The following is a 25580-nucleotide window of genomic DNA, read 5'->3' as shown; positions in this document are numbered from 1 at the left end:
ACTTAACCTGCTCCAGTATTATTGCCTAGATGCTCAGTTCTGGGGAGGTAGGAGGAAGCACCCCCAGAGACAGGAAAGATACCAGGAAGTCAACATGGTCAAGAGATGCTGGAACTGTCTTAAGTGACCTTAACCAAACCCCTGCTGGGGTTTCCCTGTTTCCCATTTTGACTGCAGACAGTCCTCATCTGGGAGACAAAGCTCCTGGGAGACATCTTTGGGGTAGCTCTGGGTTTCTTTCAAATTCTAGCTGCCTCCAGGACTGCTGCCTTGGAGGGGTGGTGGAAGTGTGTGGATTGGGAGTCCCTATGTGGAACTCTGAAAGGGTGCTGCTAAAAAAAAAAAATCACAAGGGCTACATTCATCTAGAACACAGCTGCTAGGCAAAAGTTTTAATTTTCATTAAAAAATGGTCCAAGACAAGACACTAACCTATACAGCAACGCCATCTCCAGTGCTGGCTGTGGAGCGCTGCAGGTTTAAAAAAGAAGGCGTATGAGACCGCACACTATAGAACTTAGAATGTATTTTATCAAGTGGTAATTGCAGGTCTTTGCCTTCAGTCCTTCACTGGAGATAAACGGTACAATAGCCCACTCCTCCCCGGCTGAGGACAAAGAGGAGACTCCCCAGCACAATCCGGAGGAGGCAGGCTCCATTATCCCCTCGCCATGAGCTCATGGGGCAGGTCATAACTTCCATCTCTCACTATTCATCTATCAGACGGGGGTGTTCTTCTTCACAAGACATCAAGAAGAATTATCAGCATTCTAGCAATCACTCTGCTATCAAGATGTTAGTCATATAAATGCTCTAAGTAATTCAATTGGCAACCCTGGAATTTTTTCTTTTATAAAATCAAGAGAGATACAAACTTGTGGGAAAGAAAAATTGCCTATTATTGCTTAGGAATAAAAACTTCTCACTTCTATTTAAACATATTCTTTACCAGGAAAGTTTTAAGTTTCTTTTATTGTTAGCTGGCTATCTTACCCACTGTCTGTTGTGCTCTAGACAATGGCACAGCCTCTAACAGTCATGGTGCCAACAAGTGGAAGGGGCAGAAGGGAAACCCACTTGGAGGGGGAAAGAGGGTCCAGGATGGAGCCACCCATCGTCCCAGTCATCCCATTCATAATGACATCACTCCTGGTCATTTGTTGTGATTCCCCACCTGCCTGGTGGAGGACATGAAAATAGAGCCAAGGGAAAAGAAACAATTTCAAAGTCAGAACAATTCTGTGCAAAGCCTCATCCTGTGTCCCCTATTCCAATGACCCCTGACAAAGCAGGCTCTCCTGGGTTTAAAATGGGTCCATTTAGATGCTTAAAAGCCCTTCTGGTGGTGGCTTGAGAGGAACCTTGCCTAATGTAAACTTCTTGGCCACAAACTGTTTTAGTTCTTCTGCTGTTAGTTCATTTTTGGGGGTGAACAAGTGCTCTGTGTTACTGCCCCCAGATGATGGGAGAGAGGATGAGGTACCACTACTATGCCCACAGCCACCGCTGGACAGTCCAAACAAGCTGGCCCCTGCGCCTGAGCCCGAGGGGCCAAAGGCACCTCCTCCTGGAGTGCTGCCACCCTCCCCAAAGGCAAGGTTGCCCGGGGCACCTGCTGTGCCTAATGGAGAGGAAGCAGGAAATCCTGAAAACCCAGCTGATCCAAAACTAAAAGCTTCCGGACTTTTAAATGAAAAAGATGCTGCAGAGACGGCCCCCGACTCCCCAAACCCAAAGGAAGTGGGAGCAGAGGTGGTCAGAGTTGAGGTAGAGGAAGATGCAGCTGTCAGGGCTGGAGCAGTTGGTATCCCTTGAGACCCAAAGACCGTGCTGCTGTTAGAAGGCGTGGCACCAAATCCTGAAGTTGACTTAAAACTAAAATTCTGAACACTGTTACCGCTGTTACTGTTCCCCGGGAAACCTACGACTGGAATGAGAAAAGAAACCTGCTAAGTCCAGAAAAGTGGCCGGCCTCTTCAGCTCTTTCCCCTTCCTTGCTTCTCTGTCAGGGGAGGGGACCTGACCCTTTGGGGGTCAGGTCACTGTGGGGGGGAGTGTCCTGAAGCCAACACTTTTTAATGGGGGTCCCTGGGAGGGCAATCCAGGGACTTCAGACTCTACTTTCTCAGAGGAGTCTGATGCTACCTTCCTCCCAGCCTTGTAATGATGAAAGCCCCACAGCAGTGGGAGTAATTAGGAGGAAGGCAAAGAGCAGACAAAGGGCTGGGAGGGGGAGAGAGAACAAAGTCCCTTTAAACTGTTAATTATGTCCAGGGCCACTGCTGGGCATCTTCTTCAGGGAAGGCAGCTCAGGCCCAACGATTCCAAAAGGCAGGGGATATGACCAGCCCTTGCAGGCTTGTGTTCCAGGCTCAGGGGTGGGCTGTGGGTGGGCTGTGGAGCAACAAGAACCATGATCTCATCCCCAACAGGCCCATGTGCCACCAAGATGAGACCAGCGGAGTGAGGGGAGACAGTGTACAGGAGATACAAGGCCTCCCAACCTAAACTGGTCTCACACCACTTTTAAAAAAAATCCCCCCCACAAAAAAATCCAATCAAAGAAAAAAACAAACAAGAAAAACTCCTAGGTTCTGTAAACAATTCAACAGAGAGCTGCTGACTGAACAGTGGGCTTCTGCATCAGTCCCCCTCCCAGGATCTGGCTTTTCGGCTGCCTGCTGGGGCCCTCAGCCACTTTTATTATGAGGGGCTCCCTGAAGCTCTCTTCTTCACCTCCCTACCCCCTGACTGAAGCCTGTCACCTGCTGTGGCCGTGGTCCTTCTGTCATCACTCTAATAGACACATCTGGTCCTCTTCCCCAGGGGAGCTAGGGGGACAGCTTGGAACATTCTGAGGTCTACAGAGTCCATGTGAGGGGCAGGAAAAAGCTTTCTCTGGCCCAAAACTCCCTGCCCAGGGAGTCTGCTAGTGCAGCCATTTCAGGAAGATCAGAATCCATCCTTCCCTACATACGGCATTTCCACTCTCAAAACTGCCGTGCTGCTGCTGCTCATGTGCATCTTATTAAGTCAGTCCCCAGAGCTGTGGCCACACCACCCTCAGCTTGTCTGTAAGGCCAGAGCCTGTCAAATCCTATAAAAGCCTTCTCAGAAGAAAGGAGAGGTCTAATCTGTCATCCCCTTCATGGCTGTCTGCTGAGCTGGGTCTTTAATGGAGCCAGGAGAAAGGGGAGGGACTTCAGCAAGCCTGGGTTGAAATAATGCTGCTAAAACTTCTAACTGCCCTGGAGAGAGGGCTTCAAAGTTTGGCAAGTGCTTTCCATGTGTGAGAATGTGTGAGCCTCAGCCCAGGCAGAGAGGGGAAGGTCCCTTGGGCCAGGGCACAGGGATCTCCAGTCCCCCTCTCTCCTCCAGTGGGAGAAAGATGGTCAACCCGGAAAGGTCCACCAACTGCTGACTCCTCTGGAACTTACCAGATGAACTGAACGTGGAGGTCTGCTGACTCTGAAATCCAAATGGAGTAGCTGCCTGACTCCCGCCGCTCTTCAGTTTAGAAAGCTTCAAAAGCAAATGCAAAAACAATTCTCAATTGTTAAATCTGAGAAAGCCTTCTTACACATGACTACCTAAACAAGAATTCTTCCTTTTAGATAAGTACAAGTAGAAAAGGGAACATATTTCATTGCCTATTTTAGACTGATCCACAAATATGGAGAATATCAGTCAACTCAAATATTATATTATAAAATAATGAGTTCATGATTAAAATTCATTTAATTAAAAAATAGCAAACTCATTCATTTCATGAGAGACGAGCCAAGTCCAGAGAATTCAAAAGGTGGTCTAGCTGGATAGAGCCCCAGGCCTTTTCTCTTAAAGACCTGGGTACAAGGACTGTCTTGGACAGGTGATAGCTGAGGGAAGCCCGGACAAGTCACCCAACTGGAATTCTTTTGCCTCTTTCCTGCTTTTGTAACAAAGTTTGCCTCTGGGCTTGCTTATCAGGCTTTACTTCTTGGATAAGAATTCTCTCCATTTCTCAGTATGCTTCTACTATTTTTTTTATGGTATCATTACATTAATATACCATAATTTATTAGATCACATAATTTCTTTTCTATTAAGAGAGTTTTGAAGAAAAAATAATGTGAATGACAGGCTGATATGTCCTAACTAGTCTACCCTAAGTGTTATTAGAGACAAATGGGTCCATTTGGAATCCTCTTCTACTAATCAGAATCATTTTTCTTGATTTTGATAAATGACCAAGAATACACGCATTATCAAGTGCATTCACTTATAAAAGACTGCTACCATTACAATGAAGAGATACTTATAGTTAACCATTTTCAAAACCAATTTCTATACTTCTCAAGTACTGAACTTGAGATTCTTGGAATTAATCTATCTTGTTCCAGTTCTCAAAAAGTTTAACATTAAAACTGAAAACTCAAGTTTCCTAAGTATTAGAAAGGAAAAGAAAAGAAAAGAAAAGAAAGATAGGAAGGAAGTTAGGAAGGAAGGAAATTTTTTAAGTATATCATGTCAAACAAAAACCCCTTTTTGGACAACATCCATGTACTAATTCCTAATCTGTACACTGTTTAGGGGGGAAATCCATTCCCCAACAAGAGAGGAAAACTTCTATATCCATGCAGGCCAAGACCACCACCCTGGGAGAAAGCCCAAGAGCAGTCCTCACCAAAGCTCCTTTGGTTGCTGGATTTATGTTCTTCAGCTCAAGTAACTTGTTCTTCCACAGGTTTACTAACTGCTGGATGGAATTTAGCTGAAATAAACACAATGGATAAACATGCCAGTCACTATTGAAGAGTTTAAGGGATATTTTAAATGCTAAACATTAACAAAGACAAAATCTCTTGGTTATTTAAAGAATTGTCCCCTTAGGTATAACTTTCTCCAGTTACAAAGCCTAACAAAATTGGACTGGCCTCTGCATCTTTGAAAGGGTATGTTATAAAAAGCTTTTGTGGCCTGCCCACAAATGGGCAATGACCCTTACACAGATATGCCCACCCTCTGCACCACACCTTCCTGTGCTAATAGGCAAATAGAAGACAGAAGCAAAGTTCATAAAATGTTCAAGGTTAATATAGTTTTCAAGGTCCAGTCTTATTTCTTCAAGATGTGTTCATTTATGTAATATAAAGAAAGGGTTTCAAGATTGACTTCAGTGGTTTTTCTACGTAATCTAATGATGCTCCAAATTAATTAAGTCATGATGACCATAATTTTATGTAACTGGTTCAGCTTAAGAAAAAGTTTTCTTAAATATCCTCAAGAGGGAAAAAAAAAACCCAAAACCAAAATTCATCAACTTTACAAACAACCAACAATGAACAGAGGAAACAGATGCCTGGTAATGATGTCTAAATATAAAGCGAATAGGAACTAAACTTACGTAGCTCTGTAAATTATTGCTGGTTATATAGTTAGAATATTCAAGTCTCAACTCTTCTGGGGAAATGTCTGTAAAACCTGCAAGGAGAAATCAATGGGAATCTGAGGAAAACAGCATATTTTTTCAGAAACAAGATCCCCAAGATCTCATGAGTTACTAATTAATTTGGACAAAATATTAAAAAGTTGGCAATTCAAGACAATGTTAAAGATGCTCAGCATGTAGATTCTGGGACAGAGAACTGAACCAGCCTTCAGCCTCCAGGAGCTTTTATCAGAAACCTGGGCTGGATGATACCCTGGAGAAGGCCCTGCCATCTGCATGAGAGAAGGAGAAGGCTGGAGGAAGTGGAGGCAAGCCTGTGTCTGGATCCTGGCTCTGACACTTGGCTTCTTGGATATTCAGTTGTGGGTTTTGTCTTGGACCCATCTCAGAAGCATCTTGGAGTACATAAAATGGGAATTTAAGAAGAAATGATCAAGGATTATGAGATTGCTTGGGTGCCTTTCCTTAGGGAATGTTCTGGAGGGCAGGTGGGAGGGAGCTGGTGATGGGGAGAACTGAGGAGGCAGGAGCAGACAGGGAGGACACAGGTCAGGCCCTTCCAAAGGGTCACTTCAGTTGGAATGAACCAACTACGGAGCAGCATCAGTCAAGGATTTCGCATTACCTGAGGGGGATCATGATGTGAAGGTTACTGATGGTGACAAGGGCAGGAGGGGACATGACTTCTACTACTACTGGCACTCTTGCTTTCCTATTTCCATTCTTATCTCTGATCTTGGGTTCAAATGCTACCTCTTATCTCCCAGTTCTAATCACTGAAGGTCTTTTTCTCCTTTAGCTTATTAATAGTGTTCCTACAAAGTCCAACAGGTGATTCAATAGCAAATTAAATTCAGATCTTTTTAGTTGGTTCTGACCTAGTTTCTTAGTTGCTTCTACCTAGGTTTTGTCCTCTGAGCCTGACCCATTCCACTTGATCTATCTATTAAGTTGTAGACTCACTGCTGATAGTGAAGTTGGCGAGTCTCCCGGGTTGGAGCCTAAGACATATAGGGCTGCAAAGAGCTAACTGGCCATCTAATCCAACCACCTCATTTTATAGATGAGGAAAATGAGTCCTGAAGGGTAGTGTGCTTTGCTAAGTCAGTCGGGCAGGGTAGGAACCCAGGTTCTCTGACTGTGGACCACCACCTTTGTTTCTGCTGCCAAGTCAGGGGTCTTGGGATATCAGCTCTCTGTTGGCAGTAGGTCTTCTTGCCTTCCTTTCTCTGCCCTTTCACTAACCTATTTTTTCTTATGATCCAGCAGCTCCCCAAAGGCATCTCAAGGTCAGTGGTTCAGTGGAGATAACACACAGTGGAGGTCAAAGAACTCCCTTCCCTGGTCATCCAGCCTCAGTAGGTCTGAGAGTGAATGAATAAGCCTTGAGTAAAGGGTCATGAAGCAAAAGGACAGACAAAAGCCCCTCCCAGTCTAACAGGGAGGCTCAGCATGCAAACAGAGCCAGAGAAAGCAGACTGACCCAGGACAGGCTGGGGACGGTCGCCAAGGTGGCTCCATCAGTAAAGGGTTTGGTGGAAGGTGCCTCATGGACAGTAGGATTCCCAAGGAGGGTGGGAAAGGCAAGGGAGCCCCAGGAGCTGACAGGTGAAGGGTAGGAAGTGTTGAGATAACCCAGTCAGACCTGTGTGGAGGCTGGACCAGAGTCAGGAGGGAGTGGGGGGGGGGGGTTTCTTTCATTCATGTCTGATCTCTCCAGGAAAGGGTTCATCAGGCCTCGTGATCAACAGTCCAAGGATCTGTCAGCACCCAGTATACAAAGGGTAAGACATGCAACACTGATTGTCCAACGGGTGGATGAGCAGGTGGTGGTCAGGCAACAGAGGCCCAAGCGGGCTATGTCACTGAGAAAGAGGGAGGTCTTGTAGATGAGCTTCTTAGCAGCATCTAGCATGCAACAGGTGCTTAATATTCACTCGTTTGCCCTCATAGGCTAGCTGACCCTCAGTCCCTGCATTGTAAACAATCACTTTTGTGTTTGGTAGCGCTGTTTGCTTCTGAAATTCCCATTTTATATAATCCAGGACGCTACTGAGATGGGTCCAGGACCCAAACCAAGGGGCAAAGGAGCAGCCTCCCTCTGAAGTTGAGGAAGCAGAGGCTACTGAGAAACCCAAGGGCAGGGCGGACTTGAGCCAGGGACCAGGGGGAGGTGCTGCCCAAGGCAAGGCCACAGGTCAGGGCTCATACAGGGACCTTGCTGCCTGCAAAGTACCCTTATCTCCTTGCCCTGTTTCCTGACCAGGCCTTCCCCCACCTCAAACCTGTCCTGGACCAGGGATGGCCTTGGCATGAACTTCAGGCCTTCTGCACTGGAGGGCCCTTCCAGGTTGCAAGAGGACAGCCAGAGAAAATAAGGGAAACCTCAAGGAAAGCTTCCTAGGTGCAGAGACTGATGGGAACAACAGTTTTTCTGAACCTCTCCCACGTGAAGTTTTGAATCTTAGCATTTTGAGAGCCCAGAGAAGTGATGGCAACAGAGGCCATCGAGGACATTGGACCCACCGAGCACACCACCACTGGCCCCTGGGGAAGTCAGCCTCTCCCTGTCAAGGCAGCAAGCATGTGTGATGCACACTACAGGGAGATGCTGACTGACAGACACAGAAGGGGAAGAGAGCTCATCTATCTCGTAACTATAGACTGAAATGTACACTCGTACACACATTACGGAGCTGATGCAGAGACATTCAAAGAAGGAAAGTCAGTCCCTCTCCCGAGGCAGGTTGGCACCTTCACTGACACTCATAGCAAAACTGTCAGAAGCAATGAACAACACATATGTGCAGAGATAATTCCTCTATTACCTGATATGTTTGACTTTTCTTTCACTGGTGAATAAACAGAGAACATCCACTGCCCTGAAGATTCCCAAACCTCCATGTCTTTTATTATTCCTTCACTGAGGGGGGAAAAAGCAATAAAACAAACTTCAGAATGCTATTAAAAAAATCTACTTTCATAGTTGAGTCTATTTTTAATGACTTCAAATCTCTGAAAAATGCTTATCTATTTAAGATATAGAGCTAAAGATTTAGTTTTATCTTATTCTTTAATTTAGGTAGTGTTCTTTAAACACAAAGAAATAAATGTCTTTAGGTGGCTGAGCTGGGACAAGGTCTTTCCATGTTCTCAGGAAGGTCTGAACGTTGTGCCCATCTCTTAGGATCTATGTAAAGATTCAGCCTTCAGAGCAAGTCCAAGGACCTGCTGTGGCATAAAGCAACTCTTGGTGGGCCACAGAAGAGGAACTTTCTGACATTAGTAACACAGGTATTTACAAAAACAGTAAGTCGCATCTTTTCACAGTCCCCTGTAGGTCATCCTCTAAGCAGCTGCTCAGACCTCATGGCTATTGTTATCAACAATGGACAAAACATCCTCTTGATTTCAAATGACAGGAAATTATAATTCAGCAGGCAGGGAACCAAGTGTTTGGGTTAATCAGAATATCCTAATTACGGTATGCAGACCATACATTAATGCCATGTATTTTACAAGAATTACGATGTAATAAAATAAACAGTCCTGAACTGCTTTCCCTGCTAATTTAGTTACGTGTCTCTGTTACTGTCAAGGACATTATTATACAAGGAAAACGCAATGCATTAGTTCAGAAATGGAAATGGAAAACAAAATTAAAGATGAGTAACAGGTTATTGTACTGGATTTGGGATTTTATGCACATCTAGCAAACTTTGAAAAGGGCTTATTTTTCAATGACAAATGGGGCTCAAAATGCCTCCTACCAAGCAGTTGCTGCTGGTCCCTAGACCTTCCTGTTGAGTTCTAGAGAGGAAAAGAGCCTGTAGGAAAAAAGCTGGCTTATTTAAGCCTCTCAGTGGGGTGGGATGCTAGGCTGAGCGAAGTCAGTGACCAATTTCAAATCCATTTCATCACTGATCACATAACATTCTGCTTCTCAAAAATGGCCTCTATTTCACAAGAAGCAAATCACACATTCAGCTACTTTGAACAGAACTGAATAGCAAGCAAGCAGATGAAGTGATCACAGATCCAAAAGCCTAAGAGTATTTTCCAGTTTCTGAAAATTGAAGTAGCTAGGAAATATATCACTTATAAAAATAAGCTGTAACTAGGTTTGAGCACGGGAACAAGCGCCCCGCCTGGAGTCAGGAAGAGCTGAGTTCAAATCCCACTTCAGACATCAGGTGCAGAACCTTGGGCAAGCCACTTAAAACCCTATTGGGCTTTTATCCTTGACTGTCAAATGTGCTGGAGAGGGAAGTGGCCAACTACTGCAGTTATCTCTGCCAAGAAAATACCCAGTGTGTTCAGAGAGTGGGTTACGATTGAACACCAATGATGTTTCAGTCATCAATGAAGCTTTAAAGATGGGTTGGAGCAGCTAGGTGGCAGTGGATAGAGCACTGGCCCTGGAGTCAGGAGGACCCGAGTTCAAATCCTGCCTCAGACACTTAATAATGACCTAGCTGGGTGGCTTTGGGCGAGCCACTTAACCCCATTGTCTTGCAAAAAACAAAACAAAACTAAAAAAAGAAGCACTGGGGGCTACGGGAGGCACTTGAAACAAAGAGAACAAGTCGGAAGGACCTCGATTCTGGTGTGACCCCAAGTCAACTGCAGGGCAGAGGTTGTATGGAGGTCAAGCCATTTAATACTAAAGCTAAGCATGAAATATAAAACAGCACAGAACAAAAGAGCTATCACTGCAAATGTGAAGGATTATCTCTATGAGTAGGGGGTTTTCTCAAAGCCACTTACATCAGTTTATCGTCATCTTTCTGCCCATCCACTTGGTTAGAACTCACTGCAGAGAATCTATTCTGAGAAAACCCCACATTTCTGTTTCCACTACTGGATGGCCCTGAGTCAAAGGACCCAAAGGGTGTCTTCCCTGGATCTCTGCTGCCCCCCCAAGTTGTGGTTTTGGAGAAATTAGATGGCTGGATGATATTAGAATATCTCTGAGAACTGCCGCTCCATCCCCCTCTGTTACAACCTAAAATAAAAAAATAAAACCTGAATATTATTGAACTGGTCATTTCTTTTTATTAAAAAATCTTTACAACCTTACATAAACAGGCCTATCCACGGTTTCATTTCATTGCATCTTTAAGAACATTACAGAAGACGGAAGGGTTCAGTAAGCATTCCAATCCCAGTTCAATTTTTTTAAGACAGTGGTAAATTTGGGCGACTGCAGAATCAAAACTGGACTGAAGCAGGGCATCAATGTGGCAAATCGTAGCAAAACTCCATTTTATTGCACAGAATTGAAAGTGCTGTCATTTTACAGCAAAATGCCACATCCTTAAGGCGGGGGCCGCCTCGGGTGGGCTCCGAGGTTCCGGGTGAGTTACAATGTAGCAGTCCCGCGCTCCTTCCTTCAGTTACTTTTCGCTACAGTTACACTTTGCTACAGTTACAGGGGCGCGGGGGCGGGGCCCGGCCCCCGCCCCTCCCCCACCCCGCCCCCCCGGGGCCCGCCGGCCGCCCGGGTCACCGTACCGGAGGGCGCCGCCGGGGGCTGCTGCGGAGGCCGCCCCCCCCCGCCGCCGCCCCCGCCGCGCGGGTGCTCGTTCCAGCAGCGCTCCCCGAAGCGGCAGCGGCCCTGCAGGAAGAAGTGGCAGATGGTCATGGCGGCGGCGCCCGGCGCGCCCGCTCCCGCCGCCCGCTCCCGCCGCCCGCTCCCGCCGCCCGCCGCCGCTCCTAGGCCGCCGCCGCCGTCATCGCCCGGCGCCCGCGCGCGCGGGGGCGGGGCCTCGCCCCGCAGGCCCAATGGGCGGCGAGCCGCCGGGGGCGGGGCGGGGCCTCTCGGGGAGGCCCGTTAACGGCCCGGGGCCTCGGCGCACGCATGCGCGGCGTCGTGGCGGCGCGCGCACGCTCAGTCGGCGGCGCCTCCACGCGTGGCAGCCGGGGCGTGGGGCGCCGCGGCCTCCGCACCGGGCCGCCCCGCCGGGGTCCCAGGGGTTGAGTTCGGCCGGGAGGCGCCCGATGTAGCCACAGTTAGTCAAGGGGGTCAGAGGAGCCCCCACCCCCTCTGACCTCCGACCTCCGCAGTACACTGAGCCCGGCCACGTGGAGGGCCCCCCGGGACCCCGGCCCGCCGCGCCAGTCGCCAGAGGCTTCGCCCAGGAACCCCCCGAAGGCAGGTGTGATGTGGGGCCCGGGGACGGACCCCTTGGCTCGGGGGGCAAACCCCCTTTAGAAAGGAGGGGGTGGGGGAGGCGCCGCCCAGAGGGGCGACTTGACTTCTGAGGAGGGGCGAGGCCAGAGGTGAAGGGGCAGCCCCGAGCACAAAGAGGAATAAAGCTGGACTTTATGCCATCCCTACTCATAAGCAAAACCCCAACAAACTAGATAAAACATTTTATCCAAGTAAATTAAAAAAAAAGAACCAAGGGTGAGGGAAAACCTTGCCCACGTGGCTTTGCACGGGATCGATGGGGTCATATTAGCGTATTCACAATATGGCAAATGGTTAATCAAGAACCTGTTGAAGAAGGAATAGATTCTAAGAATGTACAATGAAAAATTCTACAGGATGGAGATGCTCATTGACCGTACTGTCGTTGTTTTTAATTTCTGAATTTAGGAATTTAGTATCAACATTTAATACAATAAAAATTAAAATACAAATGAATTTTACAAACGTAAAAAGCAAATGCTAACAACACAGTCTTAATAATCTAGAAATGACAAAATGGAACCTGGTCCACCTGAATTGAAACAAGGATATTCATTGGATGAAATCTGCATGTTGATGACCCAGGGCTTCCAGGACTCCCTAAAAGGCAGAATACCAGGAACTAATTGTTACTGGGAAGAATTTCATGGAAAGGATTCCTAAAGATTTGATTGGCCACGTGGCAAAGACATCAAGTCTGGAAGGCTGACATTTTACTAACGGTTGTAGAGAAAACCAGGAAGGCATCTTATCTAAGAAGGTAGCAGTAATAGATTAATGAAGCGCAAAGCCTAACAAGTGATGCACGCACTGCAATTGTTATCCCAGGCAACTCAGAAGTCTGTTTTAAACAGCCTTCTCCTGGTGCTTAAATGGAGTATTGTACTGAAAGTGGAGATGGTGAGCCGGACTCCTTCTGTTAGGTCACTTGGAAGGAGATGTTCCAAATTTTGGATTCCCATCAGCACAGTAATACCAAAGAAATGAAACTGGTTCTATACCCACTTGGTGTAGACTTGGACAGACACTTGCATTTCTGCATGAGATGTGTATGTGGGAAGTGTGGACTAGATGGACTTGCCAGCTTTTAGGAAGGAATACATTTGGCCTTGACACATGAACAAATAATGTTTCCTCCATATTTAAGCTAACATCCAAGGATAAGTACAAACCAAGTTGTTCCATCGAAGCACCTGGGCCTCGACTCTACTACTGCTGTGAACTTAGCAGAAACTGTAAATTATAGCAGGCTACACAGAGCCTTCAGTGAGAGTTGGGTTAGCTTCATTTTCCCAGTGATCTAATCTCATAACCCTATGAACACAGCTGGACCTAAAAAGCTGCAAGGACAAACACCCTTGGTCAGCAACTTATATTTTCATTGAGTATTTACAATTCTGCAAATTTTATTCCTGCTAGATTGGAAGGAAGAGAACCCACTTAAAATAAGCATTTTAGAGGGATTTTACTTCAATTACAAATTTTAGTTTAAAAAATGTAACAAAAATGTCAGAAGGAAGCACAGGGGGAATGCCACTGTTTTCAGAGACTCAGAAAATATCTCGTCCATGAGAACGCTTCATGTTTCAAGAGTTTCTTCATTTGCTCCACAGGTATCAACAACACAAATTAAACAGCTGGTTACTGGGAAAGCTCGGACTTTGGAGTTGGCAACCCACTTGTCTGTTTCGGTATTGTATTCAAGGATGTGCCCTAAACGACCCACACCCTGGAAGCCAGCCAAGACATAAACTATGGCGCCAACTGCTGCACATTTTACTGTCACGCCCTTCCATGGCATTGGCGATACCATCTTCCATTCATTCAGCTTAATATCATAATATTCCACATTGTCCAGACCACCTGCGAAAGATGGAAACAAGAAATTATTATATCTGATCGGAAAGAATGACTCCTAGTAATATTTCTAATGATCGAAGGCATTTTTAAAGACATTTCAATTTGTATAACTTTTCTTGGATTAGAATCATACTAGTATTGGCTAATGCTTTTTAACATGGAGAGACAAGTGGCTTTCAGGGCAGAATCAGACAGATGGATGAAGAATAATCAGTAGGATTTTATTATAATATATCTCTTGATTACAAGCATTCAGGGCTTTTTATTTCTTTTACTTCCTCCTGGCCTGACTTTATGATTAATAAAACAGTAGTCAGGAGAAGGGAGAGCAGAAGATGCATCTTGAGTCAAGTTTGGTCAATAGCTTAAATTTATGGGCTAAAATAAGGTTTTCTGATGCTCTATTGATCCATGTTAATAAAAAGTAGCACATTTATTTTCTATCTCAATACATATATACATATAATATGTATATAAATGTACATATATTTACATTTAAATGCCGTTTTAAACCTAGTTGAATATTATTTCTTTTATTTTGCCAATCATGGTTTGTCCACATTCAGAGTTTATTCACAGGAATTAAACCAACTAAAATGGTGGACTGCCTTACAGAATTAGGATTAGCAGGAGAAACTGATTATTGCCAAGTACCTTAATAGTATTAATTATATTAGATTTTATAACCTGTTTCTCCAATATAATGTGCAATAGTGGACTAAAAACTGATCAGAGAAATGTAGGACTGGATGCACGAGGGATGAGTTGGTGGTGATGTGGAGCTATAAGCATTGCCTAATCTATGGACAGCTTCTAACAATGTCAAGAGAAAATAACAAATTTTCCTGCACCTTGAGTGGACCATCTTTGTGGATTTATGGGAAGACCTGGATAAGAGCTCTCTACAAGACCGGAAGGCTCGGATGGCCTGTGAACTCTATCACTAGAGGCGATAACTGACTGCCTCAATGATATCACAGAACCATTGGCACATTCCAGTGGGTAGTGCCTATTTTTCCTTCCCAGGTTGTATCTGTGCCTTGCAGACCCTCCCTCTATGAGGAGACATTCTGAACAGAAAGGTTGTCAGCTGAGCAGAAGAAAACAAGGCAGTTATGGCCTACAAAGTAAGAACCCATCATGTTAGACACAAGATGTCAGATGGCATCCTCATATATCCTAGGCCTTGAAATCCTTTCCTCTCAGCCAAAATCCCTGCCCAAGTTTTCTAAGATGTCTTTCCTCCACTAACTATAAAATAGGGACATTTCCAATCTGCAAGCATCTCTTCTTTTATGATTTTCTCATGCGAGGTTAGCCCAGATTCAGCGAGCCTTTGCAATGAAAATATTTTATCCAAGTTTTCATTTTGAAAACCTGCTATGTCACACAATGGTCTAATAATTATATTTATGCTTTATGAAGGATTGTGACACAAATTTCATTTTTTCAGATTAGAGAGATTCCTCAGTACTCTAAAATGGGGAGGAATGAACAAGTCAGATACCTAAGCCATTTTGGCCGCCCACAGCAAATATTTTGTCTTTTACAAACACCAGTCCATGATTCTTCCTGGCTTCAATCATTGGACACAGTTCAGTCCACCTGAGAAGAGAAAAGAAACAGATTTTTAAGTGTTTGGATCAGAGGAAGAAAAAAAGTTTTACCCTATGAGAAAAAAAGGGCAGGTCTTTCTTTTTTTTTAAGGTTTTTTTGCAAGGCAATGGGGTTAAGTGGTTTGCCCAAGGCCACACAGCTAGGTAATTATTAAGTAATTATAAGTAATAAGTAATTATTAAGGTAATTATTAAGTAATTATTAATTATTGAGGCAGGATTTGAATTCAGGTACTCCTGATTCCAGGGCTGGTCCTCTATCCACTGCACCCCCAGCCACCCCCAGGGCAGTTATTTTCAAATAACTTCACACACACACACACACACACACACACTCACTCACTCACAGAATTGTGCTAAAGTCATTTTTGGTTTGAGTTCCACTGTTCCCACTGTTCCCAGATTGCTTTGTAGTGGCTGGAGTTATCATAAATTACAAAGCCTTATATCTTGGGCATAACTGATATTGTAGTCACATTTAGATGTAGACCTCCTTGAAGAAAATCCCACACAAAAATAAACAAAAAAAAATTCACAAAGTAAAGAGAGTAGTGCATGATTATTCATTATTAGAAAAGGACTCCTTCCTTCAGAAAAAAAAGATTTGCTAGAAGATTCCTTGCATGTGATATAGTTCTTTTTGTAGTTTTCAAAGTCCTTTTCCAACCATTACCACATTTGATCCAGGTGAGGTAAATAGGGCCGGACATCATAGCAATGGCCAGGGAATCATAAATTGTAATTTAAATCCATGCAACACAAATCTAAGACAAATCTGAAATGTGTTCGACAGTAGGCAACTGCTCACTTAACTTCTCTGAACCTCAGTTTCCTCACCTGTAAAATGGGGCTAACAATCACTATATTACCTATCTTGCAGGAGTGTTGTAGTGAGAGCACCTTGTAACAGTTTTAGAATGCTGAGTGAACCGAGGCAAAGGATAGATGCAAGACTCTAGGTACCAGCATTTTAACTTTGAAGTCCCTCTGCAAATAAATAGAATAGCAAACTCTATGCATACTAAGAAATGCCCTATGTTAATTGGGATGGTAAAAAAAAGTCACCCCCCCCCAAGGCTCTCTAAATTAGCAAAGCCTTCCCTGATGGGGACAGTTGGCGAAAACTTGGGTTTCAGTGGTTAGAACCCTGGGTCACCTTCACACCACAATGATAATGTTTGTCCTTCATTTTTGAAGAAGGCCACAACATCAGGGAGTTGATGCCATGACAAGCACATGAATTGGATTGAGTGAGGGGGGACTGAGAAAGGGGACTTTCTCCTCCTTCAGAGCAGTTTTGTATTTGTGAAAATCTGAGTCCAGTGGCCAGATAAGAATCAGATTGACTGGAGATAGCTTTGGACTTGAGGCAATCTGGGTTAAGTGATTTGCCGAGGGTCACAAAGCTAGTAAGAATTAAATGTCTGAGCCTGGATTCGAACTGCCATCCTCCTGACTCCAAGACCAGTGCTCTGTCCACTGTGCCACCTAAGCTGCCCCATACCACAATGAAGCATTGGAACAAGAGGCCATAATACACATTGCATAAATGGGCTGAATTACAAAAATTCAATTTCCATGCCTCCCCCCCCCATAATTATGCAAAGTGCATTAAGTGTAGATATGTATGCATGTGTGAAAACTTGTATGTGTGTATCTCTGTCTCTATTGTACACTCAACTGTCATAAATATACTTCCTTTTCTATTCTATATGAAGTCCTTGAACTGGACCCTTTCCTGGTTTATAGTTGACTCCCAGAAGCTGACAGTTTGGAAATTGATTTTACAAAAAGAAGTCAATTAGCAGAATTCCCCAGTTTAGAATTAAAAATTTTTAAATGATCATTTCAAAGCTGTTCAGGAATATGTCAAAATAGATCATCTTCATTCAAAAGTAACTTGGAATGTTTGCATTGCACTTTAGAAGTAAAATTAGATTCAGAGATTTTCTTTCCTATGGATACTAGATCAGATAATGTGTTCAGAGCAGGTTTGTATTTGTGAAAAAGTACTCTTTAGAAAATACTGAATTCTATTTCAACACACATTCAGAATAGCATCTAGGTACCATATGTTTAAAATATTCTCTAAACTGAATAAATGCAATTGTTTTCCAAAATTCTTAGTGCTATGCAATCCCTTAAGTGGAAAACCAATAATGGTCTTGGAAAAGAAATTGTGAAGTAGAACCCTGCTCTTGGAAAGGTGAGGGACCTCTAGGGCATGATCTGTAAAAATTGTTGGATGAGCTCATAGAATGAAGGCTTTTGGTGAACTGGTTTTCCTTGTTATAAGAAAGGGTTCAGTTCTAGGCACAAGGGGGAAGGTTTCCAAAAATGACTGATGCCAAAACAGAAGGCATCAGTAAAACTTGCACAGATCTGACTCATCACTTCTCTGACTCACTTCTTACCTAACTTCAGCAGTAAACTGAAACTTAAATCTTCAAAAGCAAACGGTGATCTCTTAATTGCCAAAGGAAAGGGCTTTTCTCAATCTGTCCTTCTTGACCCTGCTGCAGCATCTGAAACTGTTGATCACCCTCTTCTCCTGGAAAGTCTCTCCTCTCTGTGTTTTTATGACGATTTTCTTTCCTGGTCCTTCTCCCTATCTGACACCGATTACCAGTGGTTTAATTTCTATCTTTACAGAAATGATTGCCATATCATAGATATAATTCAGCATCTTTTTCATTGGTTGTCCTCCATGTCTGGAATGCTCTCCCATCTTTACCTCTCACTATGTCCAGCTCTGGTATTTTTCTCAAGTTCCAACCTTCTATCATCCACTGCCTTTGGACACCTCCGATTGAATGTCTCATAAGGATATCAAATTCAACATGTTCATTTTCTCACCAAAGTTCTGCCTTCTTTCCAATTTCCCCACTATTGTTGAGGATCATACCCTTCTCTCAGTAATCTAGGTTCACATCTTAGGAGTTCTGCCTCAAAGTCCTTTTAACTTGTTCACATAGCTGATTTGTTAGCAGTTCTTATCATTTCTACTTTCACAATATTGCTTATATATGTCGCCTTCTGTCTCCTCACATAGATGCCAGGTCCTCATTACCTCACACCTGGACTGAAGTTCTCATCTGACTGCGCCATTCCCATACTCTATCATTTCTGCAGCTCTCTTAGTTCTCTTCCTGCCTTTGCAGTCAGAAGACCCTTCTCTTCATGAACTCTAAAGATCTGGCTATATTGCTGTTTCTTGACCAGGATCGTGTACCTTCCAGCATTGAGCCTTTTCCCTCATGCCTAGAATGCTCGCCTTCCCAACCACTAACTCCTGGCTTTGTTTGAGACTTGGCTCAAATCCCACCTTCTGTAGGAGGCCCTTCCTCATTATTGTCTCCTCCATAGGAACAGAAAGTTCCTTGAGGGCAGGGGCCATCTTTTTTTGCTTTTTTATTTGTTGTTGTTGTTTTGTTATATTGTCAGATTCTTTGTGACTCCATTTAGGTTTTTCCTGGCAAAGATGCTAGTGATTTTTTTTTTCTTCCTCCAATTCATTTGATAGATGTGAGGCAAACATGGTTACCTGGTTCATCCAGGGTCACACAGGTACTAAATGTATGGGCCCAACTGAGTCTTCCTGATTCTAGGTCTGGCACTCTGTCCACTGTACCACCCCGATGCCTCTTTCTTTGTATACCCAGTACTTGGCAGACTGCCAACTATAAAATAAGCACTTAATAGAATACTTGTTAATTGACTCCCTATTAATGCTGGGATAAAAACAAATTTTTTCAGTTTGGCATTTAAAGTCAGTCTCCCCTTTCAGTCTTTATTACTTATGGCTTTTCTTCACTCTCTATGGACAAACCAATCTGGCCTTTCTACTGTTCTTTATGCAGAACATTTCATTTTTTTTGTCTTGGCACCTTTACCAATCCAGTGATACTGTTACTAAGGCTATACCCCCCAAAGAGTTGAGAAAAGAAGAAAAGAAATATATTGGAAAATATTTAGAGTAGCTTTTTTTTTTGTAGTAACAAAAAACTGAAAAACTAAAGGAATGGCCATCAACTGGGGCATTGTTGAACAAAGTATGCTATAAGAATGGTATCTGAGAAACCAGGGAAGATTTGTATGAACTGATGCAGAGTGAAGTGAGCAGAACCAGACAAATTACATTTACAATCACAACAACATTTTATAGACAAACTACTCTGAAAGACAGTAGAACTCTACTTCTCAAGATACAGAAAACATACATTTTTGAACATGACCAATGTGGGAATTTGTTTTGCTCGTGTGTCTGTCCATTTGTTAAAGTTTTTTTTTTTTAACAGGGTGGGGAGCAAGGTAGGAGAGAGAGAAAACAAATGCTTATGAAATGAAAAAAAGAAAAGTTCTTGATCAGTACATACGTCTCTGTGGCAGGATCATAAACTTCACAGGAATTCAAGACTCTTCCAGAAACATTGTTCCCTAAACTTCCACCACAAACATAGATGAGACCATTGGCTTCCACCATCCCATGGCTGCAGCGCTGAGTCAGCATGCTTGGCTTTGTATGCCAGCTTTCTGTTCTGGTATCATAGCATTCAAACAAGTATAAAGCAGAGTTTCCTTGAGGAGAAAAAGGCCCCATCAGTGTTTATTTCACTTAAGTTTAGTTATCATGCGTGAATTCAGAGTCTAGGAGCCAAATCATTAGTGTCAAGAGGAAAAAAAACTTAAGGTTTGGGAATCAGTTTTATTTCTAAGCCACAAAAATTTCATGTATTTCAGCAAGATGAGAATAAAAGTGTTACTACAGCATTCACTGTTTTTAGGATGGCTAGCTATGGTTATGCAGATGGAAAATATAGAAAGGAGAATCTGTTAGGAAGACTGTTTTGTGGGTGGCTGAGCTTCAGAAGAAGCATTCTTCTGTTTAGTTTTAAAAGAAAAGTTAAATACGCCTTTCAGCTAGTGGTCTATGAAGGAAACTACCTAAACCATCAATGTTTGTACAAATGGAGGAAAAACAGCCCAAATGGTAAACCCACATCTAAAAAAAATGAGAAAGAAGGAAAACCATTCAATGGAATTTAAAGTCCTATCATTTAGAATTCTGTATCACATGTAACCAACAGTCCCTCCCAAAGGGTGTATTATGCCACATTTCCCTGTGGTCCTATCTTTGGTGTTTGTCTGATATCCAAGGTCCTTATTGACCTACCCTGCCTGTATAGGTTGTGTATTAGGATCAAGCTTACTTCCTCACACTTCTGCATTGGAATTGCAAATCCCTGAGGGCAAGACCCAGACATTCCTCTTTGCAATTTTCTCTACAGTAGAAGCTCCGAATTCGTTTTTGACACTGTTATTACTATAAATCAAAGTTTAAATCAAAGTTTTTCTCCATGACAGCTTAGAATTCTGAACCCCAAGACGGCTCTGCTAGGCTTGAAGAATGTCATCTCCTCAAGCCCAAGGTCTCCTGGCATTTTTTACATCTTTATCTCACCACAGTTTGGCCCAGTGAATGACATGCTTCAATAAATACCTCTTGAAGGACTTGAATTAGGCTGAATCCTAATTCCTTCCCTACCTCTGGGCCTTGCAAATTTTAAGACCAGAAAAGGAGTCCATGCTCTAAACATACAATGAGGAAAACAGCCACAAAAACACTTAAACAGAAGAGGCCTCCACAGATAGTTTTTTAAGAAGTGGTCTGACACCTGACTTATTATCTCAAGGTAGCTCATATGGCTTTTCCCTCTCAATTGATTGTCATTCTCTTATGCATGGGCAATTTGGTATCTTCATCTCATTGACTCTAGGGGAAAATCTTAAGTACATGGTAGATTTTCCAAACAGCTGGTGCTGAAATAAGAAACTGAAGCCAACTGATGATATGCCTGGATGGGTGCAGAAGGACCTCATAAAGAAGTGTAAGCCCTGTAACACTAGAGGGCAGCTCCGTGCCATCACCCCACATGGGCCATGGAAGGTCTACAATGGAAGCATCTACAATCATCTGACAGGCAGAATCCATTTTTTTGTGATCAGACAATAGATGGTTTAGAACTCCCACACAAAACAAAGCTACAAGATGATGGAAGAAGAGCTTAGGGTGAAGGAATTGGCTTATGCCAAGCTAGTCTTATAGACATGGCTGTTATGTAAAATTACAATGAGGAACAACCTTAAGAAAATAGACAATGCATGTATTGAGCTGACAACCCTAAGGCAGCAAGTCTCTAGAGTACCATAAGTACCATGTCTCTAGAGGGCACTTAATAAATACCTCCAGAGAATAACCATTGATAATTCATTGGCTTTAGGAAGCTGTGATCTTTTCTAAGAGTGAGCTGGTGTATTATTTAACTCAGGAGGCTTTAAATGAAGACAGACAACAGAGCAACTTATGTGCAGAGACATCAGAAATGCCTACTGAAGCCTTCCAACACCCCCCCCCCCCCCAGTTCTTACCCACTTCTGAGCCTCCAGATGTATAGATTTTGCCTTCTGCAGCACAGGCTGCCAGGCTATCTCGAGGTGCCGGAGGTCCCAGTTTAGAATACCAGCTGTCCTTGACTACATTATAGCAATCCATCCGCTTGATGGGGAAGAGCTGAGAACCTCCCAAAATGTAAACTACATTGTCCCAGAAGACACAAGCTGCATCTCTGCGCTTTTCAAAGGGGCAGCGGATGTCTGTCCAGCTATAGTCCTGTAATGGAGAGGAGATTCAGTTAGATGAAGGTCAGTGAACAATACACAAGTTTATAAAAATCCACATGATGCCATACAGAAACACCAAGTAATAGCTCACCTAAATCTAAGTATCCAATTTAAACTGCAATGATTTGAGAAAATCTGGTAATTCAAGGGGTGAGTAGAACCTACTTCTAGCTCTGAAGTAGATTTGCTCAAGAATCCTGGATGTATCACCATCCATCCTGTTATATTTTTATAATGCCAAAACAAGCACAGTTTTGATGGTGAAAACATCAGTTTTCTAATGTAAATCCACTCCCATCTCTCTCTTATTTTTACTCCTCACCCCCTCCCCAATTGTTGCATACCCTTGGAAGATCATTGGATAATAAAATTAAACTGGCAAAAGAAGCAAGATTGCCCTGATGCTTGAAGACAAAAGAAGAAGCTTTCTACTGGCAAGGCTACCTGCCTCATCAGCATCTATTCTTCACTCAGCTGCCAGTACAGGTCTGATTTATGTCACTCTGCTGCTCAATCAATTGCAGTGGCTCCCTCTTCCTTCCGTGTTCAATCCTCTAGTGTTCAAGGACCTTCATAATCCTCTTGCATCCCAAATCGTATTCTATCATACATCAACACTGGCCTCCTTCTTTGTCCATGAACAAAAGACCCCCTCTCTCCAGACTCCAAGCATTACCTTTGGCCTCAGCTCTGCCTCTTGGTTCTCTTCAGATCTCAGTTCAAACTCACCTTCTACAAGTCTTTTCTGATTGGTCTTCATTCTGTTAATGATTTGGCCTTCTCTCTGTTAATGATTTCCAATTTATCTAGCCTTTAGCTTGGCCATACATAGTTATTTGCATGTTTTCTCCCCCCCCCCATTAAATTGTGATTATCTTGAGGGTAGAGACTATATTTTAATTTCTATTTATCCCCATCTCTTGGCACAGTACCTGTCATATTGTAGGTGCTGAATTAAATAAAAATTCATCGATAAATTGGATAGTTATTATTAACAATTAATGATATTTTGAATAATGTTAATAATAACAGTAGCATGGGGCAGCCAGGTGGCACAATGGATACAGCACTAGCCCTGGCATCAGGAAGACCTGAATTCAAATTGTCTCTGATGCTTAATAATACCTAGCAATGAGACCTTGGGCAAGTCACTTAATCCCATTGTCTTGCAAACTCTTCCCCACCCCCAAAAAGGGGAAAAAATTGTAGCATTAATTTAATGCTTTAAAAGTTTGTAAAGGGGGCGGCTAGGTGGTGCAGTGGATAAAGCACTGGCCCTGGAGTCAGGAGTACCTGGGTTCAAATCCAGTCTCAGACACTTAATAATTACCTAGCTGTGTGGCCTTGGGCAAGCCACTTTAACCCCATTTGCCTTGCAAAAAAACCTAAAAAAAAAAGTTTGTAAAGTGGTTTAGAATTATTATTTTATTTTGTCTTTACAACAATCTTGGGAGGTAGGCATTATTGTAATGCCTATTTTACAACTGAGGAAACTGAAGTACACTGAGATTAAGTGACTTGCCCAGGATCCCACAACCAGTAAGTGTCTGAAGCAGGATCTTGAAGTCTAGAGTTTCATACACTGAATCACATAGCTGCCTGATATCTCTTTGATCCCAGAGGTGATAAGGAGCCAATGGATTTTATTGAGGAGAGGGAGATGATCTGGTCAGAGCTGGACTTTAGGGAGATTGCTCTGATTATTATTGTTGTTGCTGCTGTTGGTGGTGTGAAAGAACACAAGTGATGGCCAGCTAAATGGACTGGCCATCAGTGGTGAAGGAGTTAATTTTCATGTCCTCCTAAAATTCACTTTTCATTCTAGTTTGGCTAAGGTAATCATGAGAAAAACACAGCAAAACCAATTACCAGAATAGAGCATGTTGTCGACAAGGTGCTCTTCCATTCAACTGATTGAAAGCATTGATTTCTTTCTGGAGTACATGATAAGAGCTAACATTTTTTTAGAGTCAACTAATGAAACTCTCAAGTCAACTCACATATCTTCGTGTTCCTCCCACCCCCAACACTCATCTCCCCACCTTTTGCCCAAACTGATGGTCAGGAAACTTAGGCTTTTTAAAGTTGTTTAGAAGACTCGACTTTCTAGTTAAATATAATAGCAGGGATCTAGTAGCTGAAAAATGTTTTTCTTTGCCAATAAAATTTTTGATTGATTTTAGCGTGATCAAATGACATAATGGTTATGGAGGCACTCTGAAAAATGTCAAGGGTTATGCAAATAGGAGATATGATGATGATGATGATTTTATCATTAGGGATCAGGAAGAAAAATCATTTAGAATAGTTTGTATTTTTCCCTGTGATCAAAATAAAGAAGTTATTTGCAGAATGTGGTTATGCTCCAAAGACTAGAATTTGACTGCTACACTGTACTAACAAATTAAAGCACAAGAAAATTATAAAATTATAACCAGAAGGAAGACAAACACATTAAGCTCACACTTTGATCCCTAGCAGCTTGCCTCTATCTAGAGACCCCTGATCGCAGAATCCTCAAGAATCCTAGCTAATGCCCATATGCTGGGATCTGACCAATCTAACATGAGCCAAGTGAAATGAAATATGGCTGAACAGATTACTTCTTTAGTAAAGAAAGATAGGACATGATTCTTTGTAGAAAGCAAAATCATTTAAAAAGAAATTCAGAAAATTCCCAAGGACAAGGAAAGGCAATGAATGAGGAAGGAGAGGGGAGAAGAGGAAAGAAGGGTAAATTCTTAATTACTAAGATAGGAACATGATTCTTTGCAGAAAGCAAAATCATTTAAAAAGAAATTCAGAAAATTCCCAAGGAAAAGGAAAGGCAATGAATGAGGAAGGAGAGGGGAGAAGAGGAAAGAAGGGTAAATTCTTAATTACTAAGATAGGAACATGATTCTTTGCAGAAAGCAAAATCATTTAAAAAGAAATTCAGAAAATTCCCAAGAAAAAGGAAAGGCAATGAGGAGGGAGAGGGGAGAAGAGGACAAAAGGGTAAATTCTTAATTACTGCCCACCTCAACCTATCTCCCTATATTAATGTTTTAGAGTTCGTATTATACATGAGGTAATGAAATAATGACATACGGCAGTTGCCATATGTCATTATTTCATTACCTTATGTATAATACCAAATGGCTTGTGACCCTAACCATACTGGAGGAATTCAAAAAGGGAAAAGAAATTGTAGCCTGGAGTTAGTCTTGAAAAAATGATTTGAAGGGTTTAAGAGTAGGAGAACCAAGATATACAGGGAACTAGCTACCATGTACAAGCAAAAGCCAATCTCCAAAATGGCTAAGTGACCAAAGGATATGAATAAACAGTCCTCAAAAAATTTGCAAACCACTGACCACCATTAATGATTGTCCCAAATCATCATGAATGAGGAATATAAAACAAAACAATCATTTCACACCCAGATAATTGTAAAGATGACAAACATAGACCTAAAAACATGATAAAAATGATTATTGTGGTTGTTGCAGCTACTGTTACTGCCAATGACATCAAGGCTGTGGAAAGGCCTGGCCCACCAAAGCACGGTTGATAAAGCTGAAAATAAGATTGAAATTATGCAAAGAAAATTATTATAATGTCTATACCATCCAAACCAAAGATTCTATGAAAGGTATGTAGGTCCCATAAATATATGTTTATAGTAGTATTTTTTTGGTTGGAGCAGAAAAGATGCCCTTTTGAGTAAGGAATGGCCAAATTAATTGTGGTACATTAATCTACCCTGGAATTTGTATTTACATGAATATCATAAATAAACTATAATTTGTAATATAGT

The 25580-nt window shown here is 42.7% G+C and overlaps 2 protein-coding genes across 2 annotated transcripts in view; both read right to left on the bottom strand.

The window, feature by feature from the left end:
- Window positions 1-366: 366 nt before the first annotated feature.
- On the bottom strand, window positions 367-11125 carry NUP42 (nucleoporin 42). The gene is made up of 7 exons (XM_074195465.1): window positions 10946-11125; window positions 10199-10436; window positions 8260-8354; window positions 5387-5463; window positions 4667-4753; window positions 3438-3522; window positions 367-1927 (listed from the first exon to the last, which is right to left on the bottom strand). The coding sequence occupies exons 1-7, from the start codon at window positions 11073-11075 to the stop codon at window positions 1320-1322; spliced, it is 1320 nt and encodes a 439-aa protein (XP_074051566.1). The 5' UTR covers window positions 11076-11125; the 3' UTR covers window positions 367-1319.
- Window positions 11126-11830: 705 nt separating this feature from the next.
- KLHL7 (kelch like family member 7) overlaps window positions 11831-25580 on the bottom strand; it is a 50118-nt gene continuing 36368 nt past the window's right edge. The window contains exons 8-11 of the mRNA XM_074195464.1: window positions 21530-21770; window positions 19477-19678; window positions 14992-15089; window positions 11831-13487 (exon numbers count right to left, since the gene is read on the bottom strand). Coding sequence (XP_074051565.1) covers window positions 13204-13487; window positions 14992-15089; window positions 19477-19678; window positions 21530-21770 — 825 coding nt within the window. The 3' untranslated portion in view covers window positions 11831-13203. The remainder of the gene's footprint in view (window positions 13488-14991; window positions 15090-19476; window positions 19679-21529; window positions 21771-25580) is intronic.

This window comes from Macrotis lagotis, chromosome 7 (genome assembly GCF_037893015.1).
Source record: "Macrotis lagotis isolate mMagLag1 chromosome 7, bilby.v1.9.chrom.fasta, whole genome shotgun sequence".
Taxonomy (NCBI): Eukaryota; Metazoa; Chordata; class Mammalia; order Peramelemorphia; family Peramelidae; genus Macrotis; species Macrotis lagotis.
The sequence above is the reverse complement of the archived record's forward strand: the minus strand, read 5'-3'. Positions and strand labels throughout refer to the sequence as shown.

What these genes read in the sequence shown, in the direction of transcription:
- NUP42 (XM_074195465.1), bottom strand. Translation starts at nt 11,075, where the DNA reads ATGACCATCTGCCACTTCTTCCTGCAGGGCCGCTGCCGCTTCGGGGAG. An exon ending in AAAGATGACGATAAACTGAT is followed by an intron (nt 8,355 to 10,198) that starts GTAAGTGGCTTT and finishes TTCCCCCCTCAG; the next exon opens with TGAAGGAATAATAAAAGACA. An exon ending in CTCCACGTTCAGTTCATCTG is followed by an intron (nt 1,928 to 3,437) that starts GTAAGTTCCAGA and finishes TTCTCATTCCAG; the next exon opens with TCGTAGGTTTCCCGGGGAAC.